The sequence below is a fragment of the Phoxinus phoxinus genome (genome assembly GCF_949152265.1).
Source record: "Phoxinus phoxinus genome assembly, chromosome: 3".
Lineage (NCBI taxonomy): Eukaryota > Metazoa > Chordata > Actinopteri > Cypriniformes > Leuciscidae > Phoxinus > Phoxinus phoxinus.
Window position 1 is genome coordinate 45,761,809 of NC_136878.1, and position 25,439 is coordinate 45,787,247.

The following is a 25,439-nucleotide window of genomic DNA, read 5'->3' on the forward strand; positions in this document are numbered from 1 at the left end:
ATTAAATTCATAAATAACGTAAAATACCGGAAAATAAAAAAAAATGTTAACAAGTATTATACATACTATAAACATGTATTTTATTTCCTCTTAGTCTGCAACAAAATTGAAATTGAACAGTATTCAGAGTGTACAACAAACATAAATGATAAGCAACATTTATTATAAAAGCGAAGCCTAAACTAATGAATTTAAAGTGAAACTGAAACTACCGGTGTGTAAGAAACGTGCTACACTAATAAACATTTCAGCTTCAAGTTGCTTTGTAATATTAGATGCAGGATGTTTCAGATAATTAAAACATGTCTTGCATTCCAGATATTCATTTTTAATTAGAGTTCAATTAAGCCATCTAAATATAAGGAAAATATTATAAATATGAGGTAAGATCAAATCACTTGGTTAAGGTATTTCTCTATGGAAGCTAGTTTCCACCACAGAATAAAAAAAAAAAAAATGTATTGCTAAATTTTTTCTCGTAATGTACTTTTTATCTCAGAATTGAGTGAAATAAAGTCGCAATTGCGGGGGAAAAAATCAGAATTGCAAGTTTTTTATCTAAAAAAACAAACACAAACTACCGCTACAGGTTTTAATTTGATATGAAAAACACATTTTTGGTTCTCTCTTTTTTTTTGCATGTTTTCATAATTTCTTTGTATGACAGTCTGGCCAAAAATGGCATCATGTCATTGATTGCAAGTGCAACTATACGTAATATGCCTACAAATTATTTAACACATTTTTAATAACATTTGGATAAGGGGTTAAGAGGCCGGACATCACTTTTGGCCACTACTACTGTATGCAAGATGAATAAAACATGCATAACTAAGACCAGAAACGTGTGGTCATGAGTGCAGGACTCTGGTTGACCCGACAGAAAAAACACACTTTACACCAGCGCTGTCCAATCCTGTTCATCCCTACCCCAGTTAAACACACCTGAACACACTAATCAAGTCTTATTAGGCATATTAAAGGGGTGGTTGGATATTATTTCACTTTTCTAACTTTAGTTAGTGTGTAATGTTGCTGTTTGAGAATAAACAACATCTGCAAAGTTACAACGCTCAAAGTTTAAATCAAAGGGAGATATTTGCTTTTAAAGAAATTGCTTTTTAAGGACAACAAACGACTGGTAGGAACCACACAACATTCCTAACATGATATTACTAACCCTTAAATTTACATAAACCCCGCCCCCGGGGACGCATTTATAGATAATCAAGACAGAATATGCTAATCAATGACTAGAAGATAACTACACATAAGCTACATAAATATACATAAACCATTCAGAAATGTTGTCTACATGTTGTCTTCTTCGTCTCTCCATCTTTCTGACTCCGGTTTGAACATAAAAGGCTAAAAGTTTTTTAAAAGTTCAGTGCATGTGTGTGTGTGAGGTAAAAGGACATGAGCTCTTGAAGCTCCGCCCCCTGTGCCAGGAGCAGCAGCTCATTTGCATTTAAAGGGACAGACACAAAAATGGTGCATTTTTGCTCACCCTCAAAAAGTGAAATTTTTAACATGCTATATAAAAATATCTGTGGGGTATTTTGAGCTAAAACTTCACATACACACTCTGGGGACATCAGAGACTTATTTTACATCTTGTGAAAAGGGTATTATACCACCCCTTTAAAGTGTTGTGGCAAGTCCAGACCAGTGGTCCTCCAGGAGCAGGATTGGACACCCCTGCTTTACACTTTTGCACTCTTTACTGTAGCGCCCCTAGTGGCCATGCTGAGAATGCAACGCATGCTTTTGTCAGAACATAATTCAGATGTGTCTGAGTGCCTGCATTCGTTTTTTTTTGTTTGTTTTTTTGGCATAAAGTACGGTTCAGGATTAAAGTCATGATGAAACAGAAGTAGTGACAGACATTTCATATTGTGACATACATCTTAGTGTAACGCTTTTTCAAAAAGAGAGAGAAAAAATGCATGGCGGAGACTTGCGTTGGTTGTTAACTGGATTTTGAGATGTGGGCGTGGCTTTCAACATTGATTGCATGACTTCTACTGCGGTTTTAATGTGGGTTTAAATGGACTATGTCACAGAGAGAAGTCTGTTGTTTTTACTGGAAGATTATGACATTTTGATTAAAAATTACAAGGTCAAAAAACATATGCAGGTATGAATCATTCCCAAATATGCAATAACATGTATGGAACATAGATAGGTTGAGTTTCTGATTCATGCAGACTGTAGATGTATGTTTGACTGCAGATTAGAGATGCATTAGAAACGTGTTGCCAGATGTATGAGAAAACGGCTGGGAATATTTTTCTTCTTCTTCTCTTATCTGTGTCCTAAGAGTTCCCCCTTAATCTTAAAATGACTGATGAGTTTCCTACTTGCACACAAATATAGAGAACAATGTATGAGTGTGTATGTGAGAGTGTGTGTAGCTGGATTGCAAAGGAGGGGGATCGTGATGAAAACAGGATCAAAACTGTCATATGAGATGTTCGCTTTTTATCCTTTTCAGACATGTTTTCCGGAAGAGTGATGGACTAATAAACTCAGAACAAAACTGAAGCCCAATATCCCTCGATTAGAAAGAGACTCAATCGGGCAAGCATGATAAACACATATACATCATACACGGCCTTGCTCCATACAGCTTCTTCATTTTCCTATATCTGTGACAAATTGATTAAAGAATAAAGTTCATAACATTGACCATTGCAACAAAAGCAGCTCAGGGTGGCATAGAAGAAACCTGGATAAGATGAATGCTAAAATATGCTCTCAAAACTTTTAAAACAGGACCTATTATTATTATTATTATTATTTTTTTTTTTTTTTCACGTGTTCATCTTGCTTTAAAGGGGTTGTTCAGGATTTTGGACATCGGACCTCATTTTCAAGTTAGCCTGGTTGTTATTCATCAGTGGAGACTGAGACTGAAAAAAAAATGCATCCAGTCCTTCCAGTTGCATAGTGCTAGGCTAGTGCGAATCAACGGTATTTGCTAGCCTGCCATTAAAAACAGCCATTTTACCCACTCCACAGTACACCAAAAGCAAATAAGTTATAACGCCAGACTGTCGATGTAAATGTCTATTGAGAGAATAATGTTAGAATTCAAACTCACTCTTTCATCGCATTGCAATAGTTATTGTTCCCTGTATTTATTAGCACAGTCTACAGCAGCGGCGGAGTGATATTAAGTTACCTAGGCAACCGAGAGCGCCGGTCCACATGACAATCACCCAAGTGTATTTACCTGACATGAGAAACTAGTTCCTGTAAATGTAATGCGATCATTGACATGCAAGAGTACTTTGATTTCTAACATTATTCTCTCAATAGACATTTACATCGATAGTCTGGCGTTATAATTTATTTGATTTTGGTGTATTGTGGAGTGGGTAAAACTGTTTTTAATGGCAGGCTAGCACATACCGTTGACTCGCGCTAGCCTAGCACCGGCGAACTATGCAACTGTAAGGACTGGATGAAATTTTTTGAAAACTGTCTCTACTGATGAATAACAACCAGGCTAACTCGAAAATGAGGTCCGATGTCCAAAATCCTGAACCACCCCGTTAATGTGTAATGTTGTAATGTTAATATTCACTATAACAGTGTCAGTGTTTCTGAACTCCTGAAACGCCTCCATTGTAGTCTTGAGGTTTGTTCCTGGAAGAAACTCACAATATTCCTCATTTAAATAATTAATGCGCAGAATAAAGGGGCGGGGCCTGGTAGAGTTAGTTAGTAGTGTGTTAAACTGGCGGTTATGGTAAGGGGAGCGGGACATTTCCCAAACACACTTGAAGCGCTCGACCAATCACAACACACTGCTCCAGCCGACCAATCAGAACACAGTGTGCTTTTCAGAAGGAGGGGCTTCATAAAGACAGGAAGTGAACAGAGCGTTACTGACAGACTAGGAAGAGAGGAGCCGCAACAATGGAGAATATGAGGAAAATAATCAACATTCAAGCCAGAAAACCTGTTCTAGTCGAGCCTGAAACTACATCAAGATTTCTAGAAGGGCCCCTATAAAACTCAACCACAATATTTTCCCTGTGAAAACTGATTCATATTAAGGCCCTGTTTACACGAGAACGCTCGCGGGTGAAAACGTAAAAATATTGTATCGGATGTGCCTTTCGTTTACACGGCGACGGAAACGCTAAAACGCTCCACCGCCGCGTTCCCGTCTAAAGGGTAAAAACGGTAAAAACGCAAAAGTCTGCTAGACAGTGAAGGCATCGCGTACAAGTTTACGTCACAGGCATGCGCCAGTACAGGAAAATAAAAAAACATTATCAAACTAAAATATAGCATTAATTTCATTGACAAATTTTTTTATAATAATTCTGTCATTTTTGAGCGACACGTGAAGAGCAGCGAGGGTTAAAGCAGCAGCTTTACCGTATTAAACATGGAAAACTGTGTCAGTGTCTCTTTCACAGAGTAAAAAGTGATAACGCAACGCCACTTTTGCGTTGTCTCTTCAGATTGTTTCCGTGTAAACACAGCCTAAGTGTTGATAGTTGCATCAATAGCAGATTGTAAGATCTTAAAGCTACTTTGGATGTAAAATGTTGTATCTCAGCGAGACTCCTAAACAAAGGCCACAATGAGCTGTTTAATTGTGGGCAGATTAAGCAGGAATGCCAATGTTTGGTTCTCAAGTCAATGTAAACGCAGACCGAATCGCCACCGCCTCCATCATTCCTGTTGGACAGCGTGCCAAAGGAGGTTCAGAAGAACATGCATTGTGTCTGAAGATGTCTTTGTGTCTGTTACTCTAATTGAGAGGAGGCTGCGACCACAAGGAGTCCTGGCTCGTCCCCGGGGTCGATGACATCAATATCATCCTCATAATCTCGCAGTGTTTTCAGAGCATGTTCCCAGTCGACTCGGCTGCGCTTTTCTCTCCTGTTTGTTTACCAATCGACAGATACCCGCTAGAGACCGTCTGCTATCGATTGAGAGCCTTTCGTCATTGTTGACGCTCCTGTTATTAGCAAGGTCCACACACACACACACACACACACAGCGTGAGAAGCAATTAGCTGAGGGAATGTGTGTTATGGAGCGGGTCCGATCCCGTCAGGTACACACCGGGCCAAAGCAGGACATTTGGTACGTGAGTCACTCTCTAGACAACAGACTCCGGTTAATGGCATCTTGCCTTTCAAGACGTCATCGGTACGAGGGATGATGATGCGAAAGAAAGCCTTTGCAAATCTGCTCCAAAAGTCAATTTAATATCCTCATTACGTCTGTGACTCACGGCTACTAATGCAATCTCCTTATATACGGACAAAGGAGATATATATATATATATATATATATATTCGGCCAAGAAACGGGTTAACATTTTTATTAGTCTTTTATTACGATATTAATTTATGATATTTCAATGCCTTTTCACTGTCTAGCACAGTTCTTAACCCTTCCAGAAAGACTAAGCCTTCTTGATGGAAATGAAAAGCACTCCTGCCATCTACTGGTGCCTCTGGAGCAACAGAATACGTCATTACTTACGCCGCCAGCATCAAGCAGGAAAACAATATCTGAGGAGTTCATGTTCATACCTTCCACATGCAGAACATCAAACCTTCAGCTGGAACTCAGAGTTATTTAGGGACCACATTACATGTTGATTCAAGGTTATATACACAATATATTATCGCCCAGCTCTTTATGTAAAGTTGAATATTTAAGTATGTCCAAATATATTTGCATACTCGAATATATATACACCATTTAATTTTTTTTTTTTTTAATTGTGAAAAGCAGAATACAAATACATTATAATTGAGTTGACAATGATATTCATGAACTATATTAAAAACACTGTTTTTATTCGCTCATTCCTCCTTTCCTTTTGCCGGCCATGATGTCAGTTGAGTATAACAAGTAATTTTATTTTATTTGATGCGCATTAACCTCATCAACACAAGCGTCACTATTTTATTTCACTGTACGAGCTTCTTGAGATATAAGGTTCGTTCTGAATTAAGAATTTCAGGATTCCCAAGACTTAATATTTCATGTTAAATATTGAATTCATTCTTTTGACTTTTCTTTTTCAAATTCCCCAAATTCCTTTATGAAGCAAATCCTCATATTATACTGATTTCTGAAGGATCATGTGACACTGAAGACTGGAGTAATGATGCTGAAAATTCAGCTTTGATCACAGGAATAAATTACACTTTACAATATATTCACATAGAAATCAGCTATTTTAAACTGTAATAATATTTCACATTATTGCTGTTTTTATTGTGTTTTTGGCAGCTTTAGTGAGCATAAGAGACTCCTTTCAAAAACATTAAACATATCCAAACTTTTGAACGCTAAATAATTCAAAAATACACTTTGTGTGGAAACAATCTGGAAAACCCAATTTGGTTCTAATATGAGCCTTTATGTATAAGAGTGAAAGCCTTTATCAGATATACAGGTATATACCCCTGAGTGATCTCTTTAGTGATGTTGTCCTGAAAGTGAAAGCCTTGATCAGATACATATACAGTATGGACCACAAAACCAGTCACATGGGTCAATTTTCTGAAATTTAGATTTATACATAATCTGAAAGCTGGACAAATAAGCTTTCCATTGATGTATGGTTTGTTATGATATGACAATATTTGGTCGAGATACAACAACAAATCTTGAATCTGAGGGATCAAAATAATTGAAACATTGAGAAAATCTCCTTTAAAGTTGTGCATTTATGTTCACGATTGTGCTGCATTCACTCACAAAAATACATGTTTTATATATTTACGGTAGGAAATTTACAAAATATCTTCATGGAACATGATCTTTACTTAATATCCTCATGATTTTTGCCATAAAATAAAAAGTGATATTTTTGACCCATACAATGTATAGTTGGCTATTGCCACAGAAATACCCGTGCGACTCCAGACTGGGTTTGTGGTTTTGTACAGGTGGACGTGGATCAGCTGAGAGTCACTGATGTGAGCTTGACTAACGTGACCTGCTAGAACTGACACTATACGCTTGATATATATATATCTATATCCCTGAGTTACCTCTTTAGTGATGTTGTCCTGCACCAGGCTGTAGAGGGGCACGACGCGGCTGACCTCCAGCAGGACTGGCGTGGGACTGGGCATCTCGCGGGCCGATTGTCTGCACAGGTGACAGGCGTCCGGGCAGCTCCCCTTCTCCTGGCAGCGGATCTCCACGCCGGACACCAGGTCGTCAGACAGAAGCTGAGTCTTCAGGAGACCCGATAGGTAGATGATGAACGGGACAGCTTTCAGATCGCGCCGGCCACCCTGATCCGTGACTTCTGGAGGACAGACACAGGAGGACGTCACTGGTTTATGGAGATCTGATCTGAGACTCAGAAGAGTTGTGCTTGTATAGAGCGGGCGAGAAGGACCTGCTCATGAAATGTCGATAATTTAGCTGGTATTTTTTTTTTAGCATTATAATTACCAAGGAATAAAAAATGAAAAATTACACATTTTGAGAAAATATAATGTGGAATGAAGTTCCAGGTCAAAACCCACTTTTTTAAGTTTTGCTTGCTATAGTACAACATTACTTTCGGACAATCTCTAACGCGTGTAACAAGAAGCCTTTACAAACATTTGAAATATGTAAGTCTTTTAATATTTTCTTTTGGTAATCTTTTCTGACCCTTGTCTTGTAACTTTTTTTTCATTTGCTTTTTGTCTTGTTTATTTGTTCTACTCTTTCCTTTTGTTAATATAATGTTCTCTATAAAAAATAATAATAATACTAATATATATATATATATATATATATATATATATATATATATATATATATATATATATTTGTAAAAATATTACCTCAAACATGAACTACTCTCTTTCACACACTGATGACAGTTTGTTGGAAGCGAAAAGATGAGTAAATTATGAGAACATAAAAAAAAAAAAAATATTTGTAAGCTGGATCAGAACTAGGTGATGTTATTAATAGGAAAGAGCCTATTATGATTAAGAAAGATGCATGAACATAAAAAAATATATATTTTTGACAAAAGTTAAAAAAGAGTATTATTGCATATTATAGTTTAATACACTTAAGTGCAAACTGAATGTAATGTTTTCAGACACTTCACGTGCATGTTATTTGTAATCAAATGAAAATGTATTGTAAACTATATGTAAACTATTTATGTTAAATGGACAAATTAGCTGATATTTTTAAGAAACTGATTTTGGCAAAGTCACGAGTGTCTACAGATGATATCTTTGTGACAGTAGAATGGCGTTAGGCATTATACTTATACGTATACTTGTACAATCCTGACTTTTATTGGCAGACAATAGTTTTTCAAATGCGAAAAATTTGTTACGTTTTTTTGTATAAACAAATCGATCTGGTCCAGATTATCTGGACATTATAAATAAGCATAATGATACCATTTTATAGTAGGCTGCCGTACATAGGCTTGCATCAGCAATCTATCATGAAGGAAACCGTGATGAACTGTCTCTGCTAGTATAAATACACACAGGTTGATCTTCAAGTTAGTTTGCAGTGTCCGTGCGCAGAACCCTTGGCAGACACAAAACAAAGCGATTCTGTGGGGAAAGATCTTAATTGAGTGCTGATACGTCCTTGAGATGCCTGAACAGATGTGCAGTTCTGCATAATAGCATCTGTTCTCTGCACTCCACAGACCAGCCCCTGAATATTCCCGTCCACACTGGGCCTGGCAATCACATGAGTCATTATGCTGGATTTCAGCATGACAGGCAAACACAAGGAGGAGGAAGAAGAGGAGGAGGAGGAGGAAGAGGAGGAGGAGGAGGAAGAGGAGGAGGAGGAGGAAGAGGAGGAGGAGGAGGAGGAGGAGGAGGAAGAGGAAGAGGAGGAGGAGGAGGAGGAGGAGGTGGAAGAAGAGGAGGAAGATGAGGTGGAAGAAGATGTGGAATAAGAGGAGGAGGAGGTGTAGGTGGAAGATGAGGAGGAAGATGAGGTGGAAGATGAGGAGGAGGAAGAGGAGGTGGATGAGGAGGATGAAGAGGGTGGAGGACGAAGAGGAGGTGGAAGATGAGGAGGAGGAAGATGTGGAATAAGACGAGGAGGAAGAGGAGGTGGAAGATGAGGAGGAAGATGTGGAATAAGACGAGGAGGAAGAGGAGGTGGAAGAGGAGGTGGAAGAGGAGGAGGAAGATGAGGTGGAAGAGGAGGAGGAAGATGAGGAAGAGGAGGTGGAAGAAGAGGAGGAAGAAGAGAGGAAGATGAGGTGGAAGAGGAGGAGGAAGATGAGGTGGAAGAAGATGTGGAATAAGAGGAGGAGGAGGTGTAGGTGGAAGATGAGGAGGAGGAAGAGGAGGTGGATGAGGAGCATGAAGAGGGTGGAGGACGAAGAGGAGGTGGAAGATGAGGAGGAGGAAGATGTGGAATAAGATGAGGAGGAAGATGAGGAGGAAGATGAGGAGGAAGAGGAGGAGGAAGATGAGGTGGAAGAGGAGGAGGAAGATGAGGAAGAGGAGGAAGAGGAGGTGGAAGATGAGGTGGAAGAGGAGGAGGAAGATGAGGAAGAGGAGGAAGAGGAGGTGGAAGAGGAGGTGGAAGAGGAGGAGGAAGATGAGGAAGAGGAGGAAGAGGAGGTGGAAGATGAGGTGGAAGATGAGGAAGAGGAGGAAGAGGAGGTGGAAGATGAGGTGGAAGAGGAGGAGGAAGATGAGGAAGAGGAGGAGGAAGATGAGGTGGAAGAGGAGGAGGAAGATGAGGAAGAGGAGGAAGAGGAGGTGGAAGATGAGGAGGAAGATGAGGTGGAAGAGGAGGAGGAAGATGAGGTGGAAGATGAGGAAGAGGAGGAAGAGGAGGTGGAAGATGAGGAGGAAGATGAGGTGGAAGATGAGGTGGAAGATGAGGAGGAAGATGAGGAAGAGGAGGAAGAGGAGGTGGAAGAGGAGGTGGAAGATGAGGAGGAAGATGAGGTGGAAGAGGAGGTGGATGAGGAGGATGAAGATGAGGAAGAGGAGGAAGAGGAGGTGGAAGATGAGGTGGAAGAGGAGGAGGAAGATGAGGAAGAGGAGGAAGAGGAGGTGGAAGATGAGGAGGAAGATGAGGTGGAAGAGGAGGAGGAAGATGAGGTGGAAGATGAGGAGGAAGATGAGGAAGAGGAGGAAGAGGAGGTGGAAGAGGAGGTGGAAGATGAGGTGGAAGATGAGGTGGAAGATGAGGAGGAAGATGAGGAAGAGGAGGAAGAGGAGGTGGAAGATGAGGTGGAAGAGGAGGAGGAAGATGAGGAAGAGGAGGTGGAAGATGAGGAGGAAGATGAGGTGGAAGAGGAGGAGGAAGATGAGGTGGAAGATGAGGTGGAAGATGAGGTGGAAGATGAGGAGGAAGATGAGGAAGAGGAGGAAGAGGAGGTGGAAGATGAGGTGGAAGAGGAGGAGGAAGATGAGGAAGAGGAGGTGGAAGAAGAGGAGGAAGAAGAGAGGAAGATGAGGTGGAAGATGAGGAGGAAGATGAGGTGGAAGATGAGGAGGAGGAAGAGGAGGTGGATGAGGAGGATGAAGAGGGTGGAGGATGAAGAGGAGGTGGAAGATGTGGAATAAGATGAGGAGGAAGATGAGGAGGAAGATGAGGAGGAAGAGGAGGAGGAAGATGAGGTGGAAGAGGAGGAGGAAGATGAGGAAGAGGAGGAAGAGGAGGTGGAAGATGAGGTGGAAGAGGAGGAGGAAGATGAGGAAGAGGAGGAAGAGGAGGTGGAAGAGGAGGTGGAAGAGGAGGAGGAAGATGAGGAAGAGGAGGAAGAGGAGGTGGAAGATGAGGTGGAAGAGGAGGTGGAAGAGGAGGAGGAAGATGAGGAAGAGGAGGAAGAGGAGGTGGAAGATGAGGTGGAAGAGGAGGAGGAAGATGAGGAAGAGGAGGAAGAGGAGGTGGAAGATGAGGAGGAAGATGAGGTGGAAGAGGAGGAGGAAGATGAGGTGGAAGATGAGGTGGAAGATGAGGTGGAAGATGAGGTGGAAGATGAGGAGGAAGATGAGGAAGAGGAGGTGGAAGAGGAGGTGGAAGATGAGGAGGAAGAGGAGGAGGAAGATGAGGAAGAGGAGGAAGAGGAGGTGGAAGATGAGGTGGAAGAGGAGGAGGAAGATGAGGAAGAGGAGGTGGAAGATGAGGTGGAAGATGAGGAGGAAGATGAGGAAGAGAAGGAAGAGGAGGTGGAAGATGAGGTGGAAGAGGAGGAGGAAGATGAGGAAGAGGAGGAAGAGGAGGTGGAAGAGGAGGAGGAAGATGAGGAAGAGGAGGAAGAGGAGGTGGAAGATGAGGTGGAAGATGAGGTGGAAGAGGAGGAGGAAGATGAGGAAGAGGAGGAAGAGGAGGTGGAAGATGAGGTGGAAGAGGAGGAGGAAGATGAGGAAGAGGAGGAAGAGGAGGTGGAAGATGAGGTGGAAGATGAGGTGGAAGAGGAGGAGGAAGATGAGGAAGATGAGGAAGAGGAGGTGGAAGATGAGGAGGAAGATGAGGAGGAAGATGAGGAAGAGGAGGAAGAGGAGGTGGAAGAGGAGGAGGAAGATGAGGAAGAGGAGGAAGAGGAGGTGGAAGATGAGGTGGAAGATGAGGTGGAAGAGGAGGAGGAAGATGAGGAAGATGAGGAAGAGGAGGTGGAAGATGAGGAGGAAGATGAGGAGGAAGATGAGGAGGAGGAAGATGAGGAGGAGGAAGATGAGGAGGAAGATGAGGAGGAAGAAGAGGAGGAAGATGAGGAGGAGGAAGATGAAGATGAGGAAAAGGAGGTGAAAGAAGAGGAGGTGTAGTGGGAGAGGAAGTAGTGTGATGCGGTTGTGTCTGCAACAACACAGAGAAGTGTGGATCCAGAGCCTCAGTGTTTGAGGATCACACAGAGAAACTCTCGGCTGGAGTGATGACGGGTAACAGTGTCTATGCTTTTCTAAATTATTCATTAATGCAAAACACTTCAGCAGCAAAACAGATCAGCAGCGCCTTTCGAAGTGTTTCTCCACCAGTCAAAAAGAAAACATCTGGCTGTACACACACTTGTGTTCTCCCTCTTTGCTGGTGTGTGACCTTAACCATTTTTTTTAAACTATGCCATCTCTTGAGCCGACACCGGGGACAGAGTTAGAGTTTCAACAGTTGAAAAGAGACAGCGATACAACACTGGATTGCAGTGCATTCTTTACTGACAGAATGAACTACATATCCCATCATGCATTGTGAATGATGTAATCAATGTTGACTAGCATTTTGCTGACTTTATTATAAAATATTACATTTATCAAACTACTTAGCCTATGCATTTACTTATTCGTGTATGCATTCTTGTTTGGTCTTTATGAATTTGAAAGTAGCCGCAGATAGATCATGTCATCTCTCACCCTCATGCTGTTCCGACCAGACCTGTATGAGTTTCGTTCTTCTGCTGAACACAAGTCACAAACGAATATATTTTGAAGATTGTCAACATAACTGTATTAAAATTCAGACAATTTTGTAATGTCATTGTTTAATCATTGAGGTTTATTCTCAATATTTTCTTGTAGTATTCACAATAGTACGATTTTGTATGTGCGTTTAACAGAATGATACTTTCAGACAGAGATTTGCTGCCATCTAGCGGTAAAGTATTACACTGCAGTTACATTTTATATTAAAATAGTGGGGGAAATGATCATACACTAAGTTCTTATTCTTTTTTCATGAATTTATCGAAAATTGTAATGAAGCATAATTTTTATATTGTATGACACATCTGAATATATTTTAGTATTTTCATATTAAGTCTGTGTAATCTTTAACAATAACAGCTGTCATTCTCTGATCAATGCTTGTAATGTAATGTAATGCAAAATAATATAATGTAATACAATACAATAATATCTTCGTTTAATAAATATAAACTCAACTTTTTCTGATTTTTTTTTATTTAATTTAATTTAATTTAATGAATTTAACTCTCAGCTTTTTATATTCTCAATAATACAATTATTATTCGCTGGTTTTCTTCTTCTTCTTCCTCTCTTTTTTATTTTTTTTTATTTCGGATCCACCCATGTGTTTCCAGCAGCAGTCCTTACTTTTTATGTGCCACTGAAATAAACTTTGCGCATCACGCATGACAACAGCAGCCTCTCATCTGATTGGATCCTGCGCACATCACGCTTCCGCAGCAGCCAACGAAATCCCACTGGGGGCGGGACTTACACAAAGAATCAACCTCCTTTATGACGTCACCTCCGCAGTGTCGCGCGCACCCGCTGACATGAGAGACGCGCGCGTCGTCACATCAAGCAAAAGCTACTGTTGAACTAAAGGTAGGACAACATGTAACAATCAACAATTAAACACGCACGGATGTTGTTCGCATGCTTTTATGACTGCGCTTTCATTTTGGTGTGCATGCACGCAGAAGACAGGAATGACGGTACTCAGGTCGCAGTGTTTTGAAGCTTTGGGCCTGTCAATCAGATGATTAGACATGTAACTACATATAACCTGCATAAGTGTGACTATAAATGATGCATGCATTAAACTTGTGCAAGAAATGACAGTGCGTGGTCCAGAAACATGATGGTGATTTTACAGCTAGACGTCTGGCTACCAAAATAAACAAGACAGGCTGTTGCTGCTGAGTTGTTTAAAAAAAGTACAATTGCACTATGTTAATATATGCCCTAGCATTTGAAAATGGATTGTAGTATTATGTTTTTGTGGAATAATATGATCATGGTGCAAATGCATCAGTAGGTGTGGTAGGTCAGCCAGCAAATACAGAAACAACATCAATGCAGGTCATCATCAGACTGTTTAATGACGTGACATTTTCTCATGGGTTCCTTTACATCCCATCCATTGCTCTAGACTCTACTAACATCATTGTTAATGGATAATTATGGAAGCTTGGTTTCTGCCACAGAATTAAACATCTGAAAAAATAATTGCGACTTTTTTAAAATCTCACAACTGTGAGTTTACATCATATAAAGTACAAGATAGAAAGTCTAGTGATATAGAAAATTTTGTTATATAAAGTAAGAATCACAAGGTATAAAGTCAGAATCACAAGGTATAAAGTCAGAATTACAAGGTATAAAGTCGCGATTGCGAGATATAAAGTCAGAATTGCAAGATATAAAGTCAAATTTGCGAGATATAGCCTAAAGTTGCCACTGCGAGTTATAAAGTCAGATTTGCGAGTTATAAAGTCAGAATTGCGAGATATAAAGTCAGAATTGCGAGATTATTAAGTCAGAATTGCAAGATATAAAGTCAAATTTGCGAGATATAAAGTTGCAACTGCGAGTTATAAAGTCAGATTTGCGAGATATAAAGTCAGAATTGCGAGATATAAAGTCACATTTGCGAGATATAAAGTTGCAACTGTGAGTTTCAAAGTCAGAATTGCGAGATTAAACGTCGCAATTACCTTTTTTATTTTTTATTCTATGGCAGAAACAAGCATCCATATGGTAATGCACTTAAAAAAATAAACAATGTTGTATAAGGCTAATTCTATTTCTTATACTTTGAGCAAGTATGCATACATCAAAATGTCCATAGTTAAATTTCTTCATATATACTATCATTATACCATCCTTGGTATTTACCAATAATAAAGTATATATATTTCATAGTTTCAAAAATTTGTACATTCTGTTGTGTCATGTTGTGATTGAGATTTGACATTTAACATCTCATATTGCGGCTGCTTGGATATCAAAGCAAAAACAACCATGAAATGACAGCAGTTAGCATGTTCAATAAAAACTATAAACTAGCAAGTGATCATTTTAAGTCCACACTGTATGAAAAATAGCAGTGGACTCAGTGTTTTGTTTTTGAAACGCTGTCAAGAATATCATTATTATTACTATAATTATATTTTACATTACAAACGTAGTATAACTTTTCTCACTTTCACCTGACATCTCGTTTTGCATCAGATGACATGATTTTAACTCTTTCCCTACCGGCGTTTACATTTTTTTTTTTACTATCCACCGCCAGCAATTTTGATCATTTTCACAAGTGTTTCAAGGCCCCCCTGCATATTTTGTTCTATGCATATTTAAATATTAAATATTTAAAAATAAATAACAGACTCTGCTTAAAAAACAAAACAAATTTGGCTTGTTGTTTTGGCTTGAGCTTCAAGAATTACTTTTTTATCAGTACTTGAATGTTGATAAGTTTCATAAAAATTATGTAATATTAGGCAGTTTCGATGCTGTTTGTTGATTATCGTGTTATTTTACATAAGCATCTGCGTACCTATGATATCACTTGTTTCTGCTTCTCCTTCACATGTCTTTTGACCAGGAGATTCAGTACTCTTTCATAAGAGTCGTAATGGTGCCACCTAACGTATAACAGTGAAAACACAGAAAGCTGAACATTTCTGTCAATGACGGGGAAAGAGTTATCTTCTGTCCACAAAAAAAAAAAGCTGAAAACACCATATTATCAGTCCTAGCCATGTTCTGAGAATGTGTAAAAATACAGTGTTGTTGGCCATTCACTTTAAAACAATTTCATGCAGACTACAAATGTAATCGCAGCCTTATAGGGATTAATAGTCGCACTAGGCCATATGACAATTTTGACCGATAACTTAAGTACAATTATCCTTTTTGTAATTTTTTATTATAACTGAACATAATGCACATCAAACACATAGACATGACTTTTTTCCTCCCCTGTAGACACCCTGTAGACACTAGAAGGCATCATGGCCACACCAACGTCCCTAGATCCAGATTTGGTCCGGGAGGTGCTGGAATGCCCCATTTGCCTGGAAACCTACAACCAGGATCAGCTTCGACCCAAGCTCCTGCAGTGCGGTCACTCTGTGTGTCGCCAGTGCCTTGAGAAACTCCTCGCCAGCACGATAAATGGTGTGCGCTGCCCATTTTGCAGCAAGGTGTCTCGAATGAGCAGTATTTCCCAGCTGGCTGACAATCTCACCGTGTTGAAGATCATTGACTGTGCGAGTTCTTGTGTCTCCACCATGGGCCTCATGTGCAAGTCTTGTAAAAACCGCCTTCCCCGTCAGTACTGCCGTGACTGCAGCGTTGCGTTGTGTGATATTTGTAAAAGTGAGGGGCATCAGCGTCAGGGCCATGTCGTACAGGTCATTCGCGTGGCTGCTGAACAGTGCCGGAAAGACATCACCGGGAAGCTTTCTAACTTGCGGGAGGCAATGGGCAATATCCAGAAGAAGAAGGCAGCTATCGACAACGTGACAAAATCACTCCGACTGAAGTACAAGGCTGTACAGCAAGAGTATGCCAAGGCTGAGTTGCGGATCCAAGAGGAACTTGGTCGCTCCCGTCGTGCCTTTGCCACGTCCTTAGCCGAAATGGAGAAGCTCAATGCCCAGATTCTGGAAGAGCAGACATACCTTCTCAATATCGCTGAAGTGCAGGTGGTGTCAAGGTGTGACTACCTAACCATGAGGATCAAGCAGACTGATATTGCTCTACTGGAGGAAGCGAGTAACAATGAAGAAGAGGAGTTGGACATAAAAACCAATATTCCTGTCGTTCTGAAACTACAAGAGCCTGAACTGGTTAAAATGGAGTTTGCAAAACCCTTAGACGTGGGGCAACTGACCACAAAACCCTGCACTGTCAATGCCGAAGAGGAAGAGGGACTTGATTTCGCCGCTTCCGGCCCTTTGGACATGTATCGTGATATTGACATGGTAACAACAGTTGAAGATGCTGTTTGCGCTTCTCCTGGTAGCTTCAAGTCCAAGTCTGTAGATGGAGGAGGACCTACTCCAGGGGCTTCTGGTGGGCAGCTTTGTCAGTTCGTGAAAAAGATGGGATGCAAGGGCAATCTGGCAGGCATGTTCAACTTGCCGGTAAGCATTTGTGTTACACCGCAGGGTGAGGTTCTCGTGGCCGATCGAGGGAATTACCGCATTCAGATCTTCAATCGCAAGGGCTTCCAAAAGGAGATACGGCGCAACCCGAGCAGCATCGACAACTTCGTCTTGAGCTTCCTCGGTGCTGACCTTCCCAACCTCATCCCTCTCTCAATTGCAATCAATGCTCAGGGACTCATCGGTGTCACTGATAATTATGACAACTCTGTGAAGGTTTACACCACCGATGGCCACTGCGTTGCCTGCCACAAGAACCAACTCATTAAGCCATGGGGAATCGCGGCTATGCCTTCAGGGCAGTTTGTCGTGTCCGATGTCGAGGGCGGGAAGCTGTGGTGCCTGGCTGTGGATCGCAATGTAGGGGTAGTGAACTATAACCGACTATGCTCGGCCGTCAGACCCAAATTTGTAACTTGCGACTCCTCAGGTACGGTCTACTTTACACAGGGCTTGGGTCTAAACATCGAGAATAGACACAATGAACACCACCTCGAAGGGGGGTTTTCCATCGGCTCGGTGGGAATGGATGGGCAGTTGGGAAAGCAACTCAGCCACTTCTTCTCAGAGAATGAGGACTTCCGTTGCATCACCGGGATGTGTGTGGACTCCAACGGGGACTTGATCGTGACGGATAGTGGGCGTAAGGAGATATTGCAGTTCCCCAAAGAAGGTGGTTATAACATTCTCATTCAGGAGGGCCTTACTTGCCCTGTAGGGGTTGCTGTTACCCAGAAGGGACAACTGCTTGTCTTGGATTGCTGGGACCACTGTGTGAAGGTTTACACGTACTTGCAGAGGAGACGTTCCTCTACATGTTAAGACTGCTGTGGACACTTTATAAGATTAGTCACTTTAATTCAATGGCTTTATTTCAAATGCGTTTGCTTAATGACCTGTGACTTTCAGCGGCTGGGATCAAGTAGCTACGCTGCAACCATTCACCACTGCCATGGAGCAATTGGATTATGGATTATGGGTATCATTATGGATGCTTTAGGCCAGGGGTGCCCGATCCTGCTCCTGCTGATCGACTGTTCTGCACAGTTCATCTCCAACCCTAATCAAACACACCTGCCTTTCATTTTCAAGTGATCCTGAAGACCTTAATAGGTTGTTTCAGGGGTGTTTGATTAGGGTTGGAGATGAACTGTGCAGGACAGTCGATCGGCAGGAGCAGGATTGGGCACCCCCTCTTTAGACACATGGATTTTGAAATATAGCACAACTGATGGCAATAACTGAAAATGTTGTTCTTTATATGTGCATTTCAGTTCTCATCTGTTTGGTTTTTCTGTGTGTGTGCTGCTGTACAGTCATTAAGATGGTGAGTTAATGACAAAGTAATTTTTTACAACTGATATTATAGGAATATTCCAGGTTCAGTTGAAGTTAGGCTCAATTAACAGCATTTGTGGCATAATGTTGATAATCATAGAACAAGTCCTAATTTTCTTTAAAAAATAAAGGTTATGGTGAGACAATTACTATGTAGATGGAATCATGTTTGGAGGATTTAAAAGCAGAAGTGTGAAACGTATGAATTTATAAAACCACTCACAGAAAACTCTTTATGGTACAATTTGTAGATTATTTCAGTTGTAAAGGTGATCTCTGCATTTTTTGTTGTTTTTTTAGATTTTTGTTTTGTTTTTGTTAAACACCCTAGTCTTGTTAACACTTATTTTGCATGTTGTTGCTATATGTTTGAAACTGAGTTTTATGGTTTGACTACATCCACCTTCATTGCAAATGCCTCACTGAAACATATATATATATATATATATATATATATATATATATATATATATATATATATACAGTATACAATTTTTGAGGGAATCAATATTATGCCACAAGTGCTATGATTGATCTTAACTTGTAATATAACTGTACCCAGAATATACTTATGGGATGGTGATTTGGGAAACGTGACTCAAAACGCTGCTGTGAGTGTCATGTTTGTGTGTAATCGTTGTAATGGGTTCCCATAATGCTCTCTCTATTAAAGTGCCCCCTCATAACTGAAGGACTTTCTGATTTCTGTGACAGTATGAATTTTCTACTTCTTAAAATGCAGTTAAACTAAAGAACAGTAAGCTTGAAAAAAAAAAAAAAAGTTAAGTTATTGTACAAAGGTTGTATATTATAGTTATTCATGGTCTGTAGTGTAACCCAATTTGTACAAGCATTGCTATGTTTCAGGAACCAAAGGCCTGTCAAATGCTGGAGATATTTACAAGCCTATCATGAGAGTAACTGCAATAGTTCAACTGAAGAAGGGAAATGACTCATGCAATTTACAACATATTTGAAATTATAATTTGCATTAAAGTGTCCTTGTATTTGAGAGGTGGATCTTAAAACTGTCCTTGAAAGCTTTAGACAGCGCTGAGCTTGTTGTCTTAAAATCTTGGTTATGCTGTTAGTAATGTTTAGTTTTCATTCGGGTCTGTCAGATTAAGGCTACATGAAACAATCACAATTAGATTAGAATGGAAACCCATCATCACATTTCATAACACAATGCAAGTATGCATTGCATTCTCTATGCTGTAGTAGACATTCATTAATGCAAACATCTTGTTTTATGACCATTTTCTCTTTACTGTAGATCAACTACTGTCACAAACAGTTTTGCTAAGTTAAAGTCATAGCATATCCAGTTAAAGGACAATTCCTGCGAAAAATTAACCTACACTCTAAAAAATGCTGGGTTGTTTCAACCCAATTTTGGTTAAAATATGGACAAACCCAAATGTTGGGTTAAAAATGTAATGTAAAAATGTAACCCAACGGCTGGGTTTGTCCATATTTTACCCCAAATTGGGTTGAAACAACCCAGCATTTTTTAGGGTGTAGGGGTAATAAACACATGGTTACCGATGAGTCGATGTCTCTGGGATGTGTTTTCATGATAATCGAATGTAAAGAGTTTTATCTCTAAAAACTGATTAGCTTATAACGCTAGTATATGGGGCATAGAATAAGTTAAAGTAAATCGCTAGTTAATACCACTAACTCGGCTCAAAATAGCCTCACACTAACATGGTAGCATAATGAGGGTCCCTACATGCAAACCGAAGCATTGAGAACTGTGTAAGTGTACAGACAGTTTAATAAGAAGATATTTTATAAAGACAGTGCATTACGCGTATACAGGCAGGAGCCATCTTTGGAAAACAGTCTCGACCAGTTGAGCCACGAACGGTTTGCATGTAGGGACCCTCATTATGCTACTGTGTTAGTGTGAGGCTATTTTAAGCCTTGTTAGTGGTATTAACTAGCGATTTCTTACTTAAATTCGATGCCCTATATACTAGCGTTATAAGCTTTTCAGAGATAAAACTCTTTACATTCGATGATCATGAAAACACATCCCAGAGAACGATCGACTCGGTAACCATGTGTTAATTTTTCGCCGGAATTGTCCTTTAAATGGCACAGACATTTAAAGGTAACTAATATCACCTTCTTGAGGTTGCTTATTGCCAAACAACGCAAGTATATTGAACCGGTTGGCCATGCATTTGCGTAAAGTGTTTCTGGCCTTATTAACTGTAGCGCTTAAGTTTGAATAAACGTGCATTACCAGCCTGCATTGGCCTTATAATAAATGCACAGGTGATCCAGACATAAAATGCACTGTCTGTCGTGTCATTAGAAAGGTGTATGTGACCTTTTAGAAATTAAACATTGTTTTCATTGAATTGCCTGCCATGTTAGAAGTAGAATACAGGATTATTATTTTTGCCTTTATGCTACTGTGATTCAGGTAGAATTAAACTTGTTAAATTCATCTAGCTTTAATCCTAAAATCATAATAAATCACCAATTCTGTTGAAACGCAAGAGTAAAGACACAATACAAATGGAAATAATGTAACAAACCCCTTGTATTCCCCTCTTTCTGCCAGTATGTTAATGTTTTGGCTGCGTTCCTAACCCTTTCCTTGCTCTTATCAAATCCAGAAGTTATTCTATGGCCTTCTAAAATATCGTCTCGTATTGTGCTCATCTTTTTAATGGCTCTCACTTAATATAATGTCATATATGTAATAAAATGTCAATTAGTAATAATTTTCAATAGTATTTATTGCCATTTCCTTGCTCATTGACCAATTTATTTATTTCTTAGTATCAAACATTAATACATGGAGCTTTTCCAGTAAACTGGAGTACGCAATCTTTAACAATTAACAGGATACGGTAATCAAATTTGCACAATAAAAAGATAGAGCTAAATAGCAATTATCACTATTAAAAGATCTGTAAAGCATCATTATCTTAGATGTAAAGCAATATTTGAAGAATGGGGCCCAGGGATTTTGTTACTTATTTGTACTTTTAGCAAACGCACAAACCTAAATCCACAATGCAATACATATTGTTTTTGTTTTTATGTACAATAGAAGACCATCATGAGTGAGTGTTTTTTTGTTTCTTGTTGGTTGTCAAAGCATAATGTGCAAAAAATCATACGATAGTCATATGTAAATTGCCTGAAAAGCCTGAAAAAGCCCTTTTCTGGGTATTTAATATTACCCATCATGATTAAGGTCATCAGTTATAATAAGGCCTAAACAATGAGTATTTTCTCAAACTGTTGCGCTTTTGTCAGAGTTTATGGCAGGAGATTCTGAATGGACATATTGCTTTCATAATTCATCTAAACATAATCATGTTCAAGCATTGATGTTGGTGTCAGTGAAATGAGTCCTGAATTTGTGTTTGTAATGTTCATGACCAATTGTGTGCAATAAACGAAACATATGAGAGTGTCTGTTTTTGTCTTCTATTGTATTAAATATCTTTGCCTTTTAATTTTACTGAAAAATAAGCCATTACCAGGTCAACTGTTGGACACTTTTAATCATGTTTAAAAGCAAATTAATGCATTTTAAACTATTCTGTAGGATACAGTGTTAGGAAGAAATAGGTTAATAAACAATATCTCTGAAGTTATTTAAAATGTTCCAGCTGTCACACGTCCACAATTACACCATATGATGATCAGTACAACGCATCAGATGCATGTAATGAAGAGAAAAACTGCTCACAAACGGTAGCAGCTTTTATGTGTATCATAAGCAGACATGAATGAGATTTCACAGGAATGATGTCCCTGCTTGAAAATCCCTGCCTAGTTCATACCACTAGATTTAAGACGTTGCCACACTCAGACTCACTGCACAACTAATCACAGACTTGGTGTTCAAAAGATGCATCTGAAAACAATTAAAGCTACAGTATGGAGGATTTGGCCTCTAGTGGTGGAGAAAAGCAAAGACATAACAACAAATGAATAAAAAGATATCCGTAAATAATGTCTTGCACAGTTGACTGTCTTCCAATGTTAGTTTGACTTATTGAGAAAAAAAATGGTTTTAAATCCTATGTAGTCTCTTGAGTTGTCATGATCTCTGAAAAGCTGGTCCAATGTTGAAACTCTTGTCTGAAAATGTTAAATGTTTTTTTTTAAAGGTACAACGTTTTTGTTGCTGTTCAAAATTAACTAAATCTAAATAATGTGCCAATACATCATCAACCCTTCTTCCAAACCATGTTTTGTCTTACCATGATTCACTATCCTTTAAGTATTTATATTTTAGACCAGGCAGGGTGGTTTATTTATAGGGGTGTCACGATTCTCCAAATCCTCGATTTGATTAAATTTTTGATTCTAAGGTCACGGTTTGATTCGATTCTCAGTTTTTACTTTTTTTTTTTTTTTAAAGCACAAGTTGTAAATTTTTTGACCAGACTTGTATGCATAATATCTGACCTTTGTTTGCAATGTATCACCATACATTGTCAAATTTAAAACATTTATTAAGAACATAATGTAACGATAACTTAGCCTATATCTTCAGTCAATTGGAAACTTAAGCAAAATAACCTGCCATCTAGTTTCTCTTTTGTAACTGCAGTCTTCTTCACAGAAGATGACAGTCAAGTTCACAACAAAACAAACAAACAGTTGTTGGTTTAACAGATAAATCTATGCGTCGCGCAGCGCCACGTCTTTATATTTCGAACACATTATTCTCTGAGTGTGCACACACCGGCGTCTGTCCGCGGCGCCCGGCAGCAGCGGCTCATGCAGGACCTTGTTCAAAATCCTGCCGCGCCACAGAGCGCCATTTACATAGTTTTATATTAAATTTACATTTATTTGTCTCAAATCGTCGTTATGACTTCACCCTGTGCTGCAATATACATTTAGTTTTACATGAATTTACAGAAATCAGCTGGTTGAATGAAAATTGCTGATGTTATCGAATTTTGATATTCTCAATTCTTTCAGTTAACGGACGCTCTGAGATAAAGTGAATTCAGACTGCAGACTAAGCAACGTATTTAATTGTACAGTAGCCTACAATCATGACATAGTACAGAAATTATCTTAATTCCATAATGTCCTTAAACAGCAATATTGCAGGCCATAAACTGAGAAAGTGCGCGTCCGGTGTGCGATACCTCGAGTTGTCATAGACGTGGCGCTTCTCATCCGGTGTGCGATACCTCGAGTTGTCATAGAAGCGGCGCTTCTCATCCAGTGTGCGATACCTCGAGTTGTCATAGACGCGGCGCTTCTCGTCCGGTGTGCGATACCTCGAGTTGTCATAGACGTGGCGCTTCTCATCCGGTGTGCGATACCTCGAGTTGTCATAGAAGCGGCGCTTCTCATCCAGTGTGCGATACCTCGAGTTGTCATAGACGTGGCGCTTCTCATTCGGTGTGCGATACCTCGAGTTGTCATAGTCGCGGCGTGGCGCTTCTCATTCGGTGTGCGATACCTCGAGTTGTCATAGACGTGGCGCTTCTCATTCGGTGTGCGATACCTCGAGTTGTCATAGACGCGGCACTTCTCGTCCGGTGTGCGATACCTCGAGTTGTCATAGACGTGGTGCTTCTCATCCGGTGTGCGATACCTCGAGTTGTCATAGACGCGGCACTTCTCGTCCGGTGTGCGATACCTCGAGTTGTCATAGACGCGGCGCTTCTCGTCCGGTGTGCGATACCTCGAGTTGTCATAGAAGCGGCGCTTCTCATCCGGTGTGCGATACCTCGAGTTGTCATAGACGCGGCGCTTCTCGTCCGGTGTGCGATACCTCGAGTTGTCATAGAAGCGGCGCTTCTCATCCGGTGTGCGATTCCTCGAGTTGTCATAGTCACGGCGCGGCGGTTCTCGTCCGGTGTGCGATACCTCGAGTTGTCATAGACGCGGCGCTTCTTGTCCGGTGTGCGATACCTTTGAGTTGTCATAGAAGCGGCGCTTCTCATCCGGTGTGCGATACCTCGAGTTGTCATAGACGTGGCGCTTCTCGTCCGGTGTGCGATACCTCGAGTTGTCATAGACGTGGCGCTTCTCGTCCGGTGTGCGATACCTCGAGTTGTCATAGACGTGGCGCTTCTCATCCGGTGTGCGATACCTCGAGTTGTCATAGTCGCGGCGCGGCGCTTCTCATCCAGTGTGCGATACCTCGAGTTGTCATAGACGCGGCGCTTCTCGTCCGGTGTGTGATACCTCGAGTTGTCATATACGCGGCGCTTCTCATTCGGTGTGCGATACCTCGAGTTGTCATAGTCGCGGCGTGGCGCTTCTCGTCCGGTGTGCGATACCTCGAGTTGTCATAGACGCGGCGCTTCTCGTCCGGTGTGTGATACCTCGAGTTGTCATAGACGTGGCGCTTCTCATCCGGTGTGCGATACCTCGAGTTGTCATAGACGCGGCACTTCTCATTCGGTGTGCGATACCTCGAGTTGTCATAGACGTGGCGCTTCTCATTCGGTGTGCGATACCTCGAGTAGTCATAGACGCGGCGCTTCTCGTCCGGTGTGTGATACCTCGAGTTGTCATAGACGTGGCGCTTCTCATCCGGTGTGCGATACCTCGAGTTGTCATAGACGCGGCGCTTCTCGTCCGGTGTGCGATACCTCGAGTTGTCATAGACGCGGCGCTTCTCGTCCGGTGTGCGATACCTCGAGTTGTCATAGTCGCGGCGCGGCGCTTCTCGTCCGGTGTGCGATACCTTGAGTTGTCATAGACGCGGCGCGGCGCTTCTCGTCCGTTGTGCAGGAACATACTACTGCCCTTTAGAGGAGGTTGACTCACAGCACTTCAACACGCGTGTTTTTTTCGAACGTGACATGGGGGCGTGGCAGCATCAACGATTCCATTTTTTTATTCAAAGTTCGAGATTGTGACTTAATTTCGGTCGATTTCGTTATGTCTCATCAGAACTTTAAATATAGAAGAGTTATTTTGCTTCGTCGTGTATCTGGTGTGGGAGAGGCAGAGGTTAGTCGTCACAACAATCAAGAAACGTTGACATGGAGCCACTAAATGACCTGTTTTAAACTAAATCTGAACAGAGGAGAGTCTGCTGGTAAAACAGAATGTGACAAAGCTTGTAATAAAACAAGATCAACATTGCCTTGGTTTTTGTAGAGATCGTGAGAACTGAGGGATTTGAAATGTTGTAAAAGTGACGGAGAGATTGCGTTTTTATTACTCTACGTTTTTTTATAGAACAAATGAATAGCCACATTTAGATCTCTAACTGAGTTCATTG

The 25,439-nt window shown here is 40.6% G+C and overlaps 2 protein-coding genes across 3 annotated transcripts in view; one reads left to right on the forward strand and one right to left on the reverse strand.

Moving 5' to 3' along the window:
* The window catches only part of astn2 (astrotactin 2), a 506,843-nt gene that overhangs the window by 66,123 nt on the left and 415,281 nt on the right, over positions 1 to 25,439 (reverse strand). For both annotated transcript variants that reach the window (XM_079606411.1, XM_079606410.1), the window contains one exon: positions 7,044 to 7,306. In XM_079606411.1, the coding sequence (XP_079462537.1) occupies positions 7,044 to 7,306 (263 nt within the window). The remainder of the gene's footprint in view (positions 1 to 7,043; positions 7,307 to 25,439) is intronic.
* On the forward strand, positions 13,205 to 18,585 carry trim32 (tripartite motif containing 32). The gene is made up of 2 exons (XM_079608223.1): positions 13,205 to 13,289; positions 15,678 to 18,585. Exon 2 carries the CDS (start codon positions 15,704 to 15,706, stop codon positions 17,681 to 17,683), a length of 1,980 nt encoding a protein of 659 aa, XP_079464349.1. The 5' UTR covers positions 13,205 to 13,289; positions 15,678 to 15,703; the 3' UTR covers positions 17,684 to 18,585.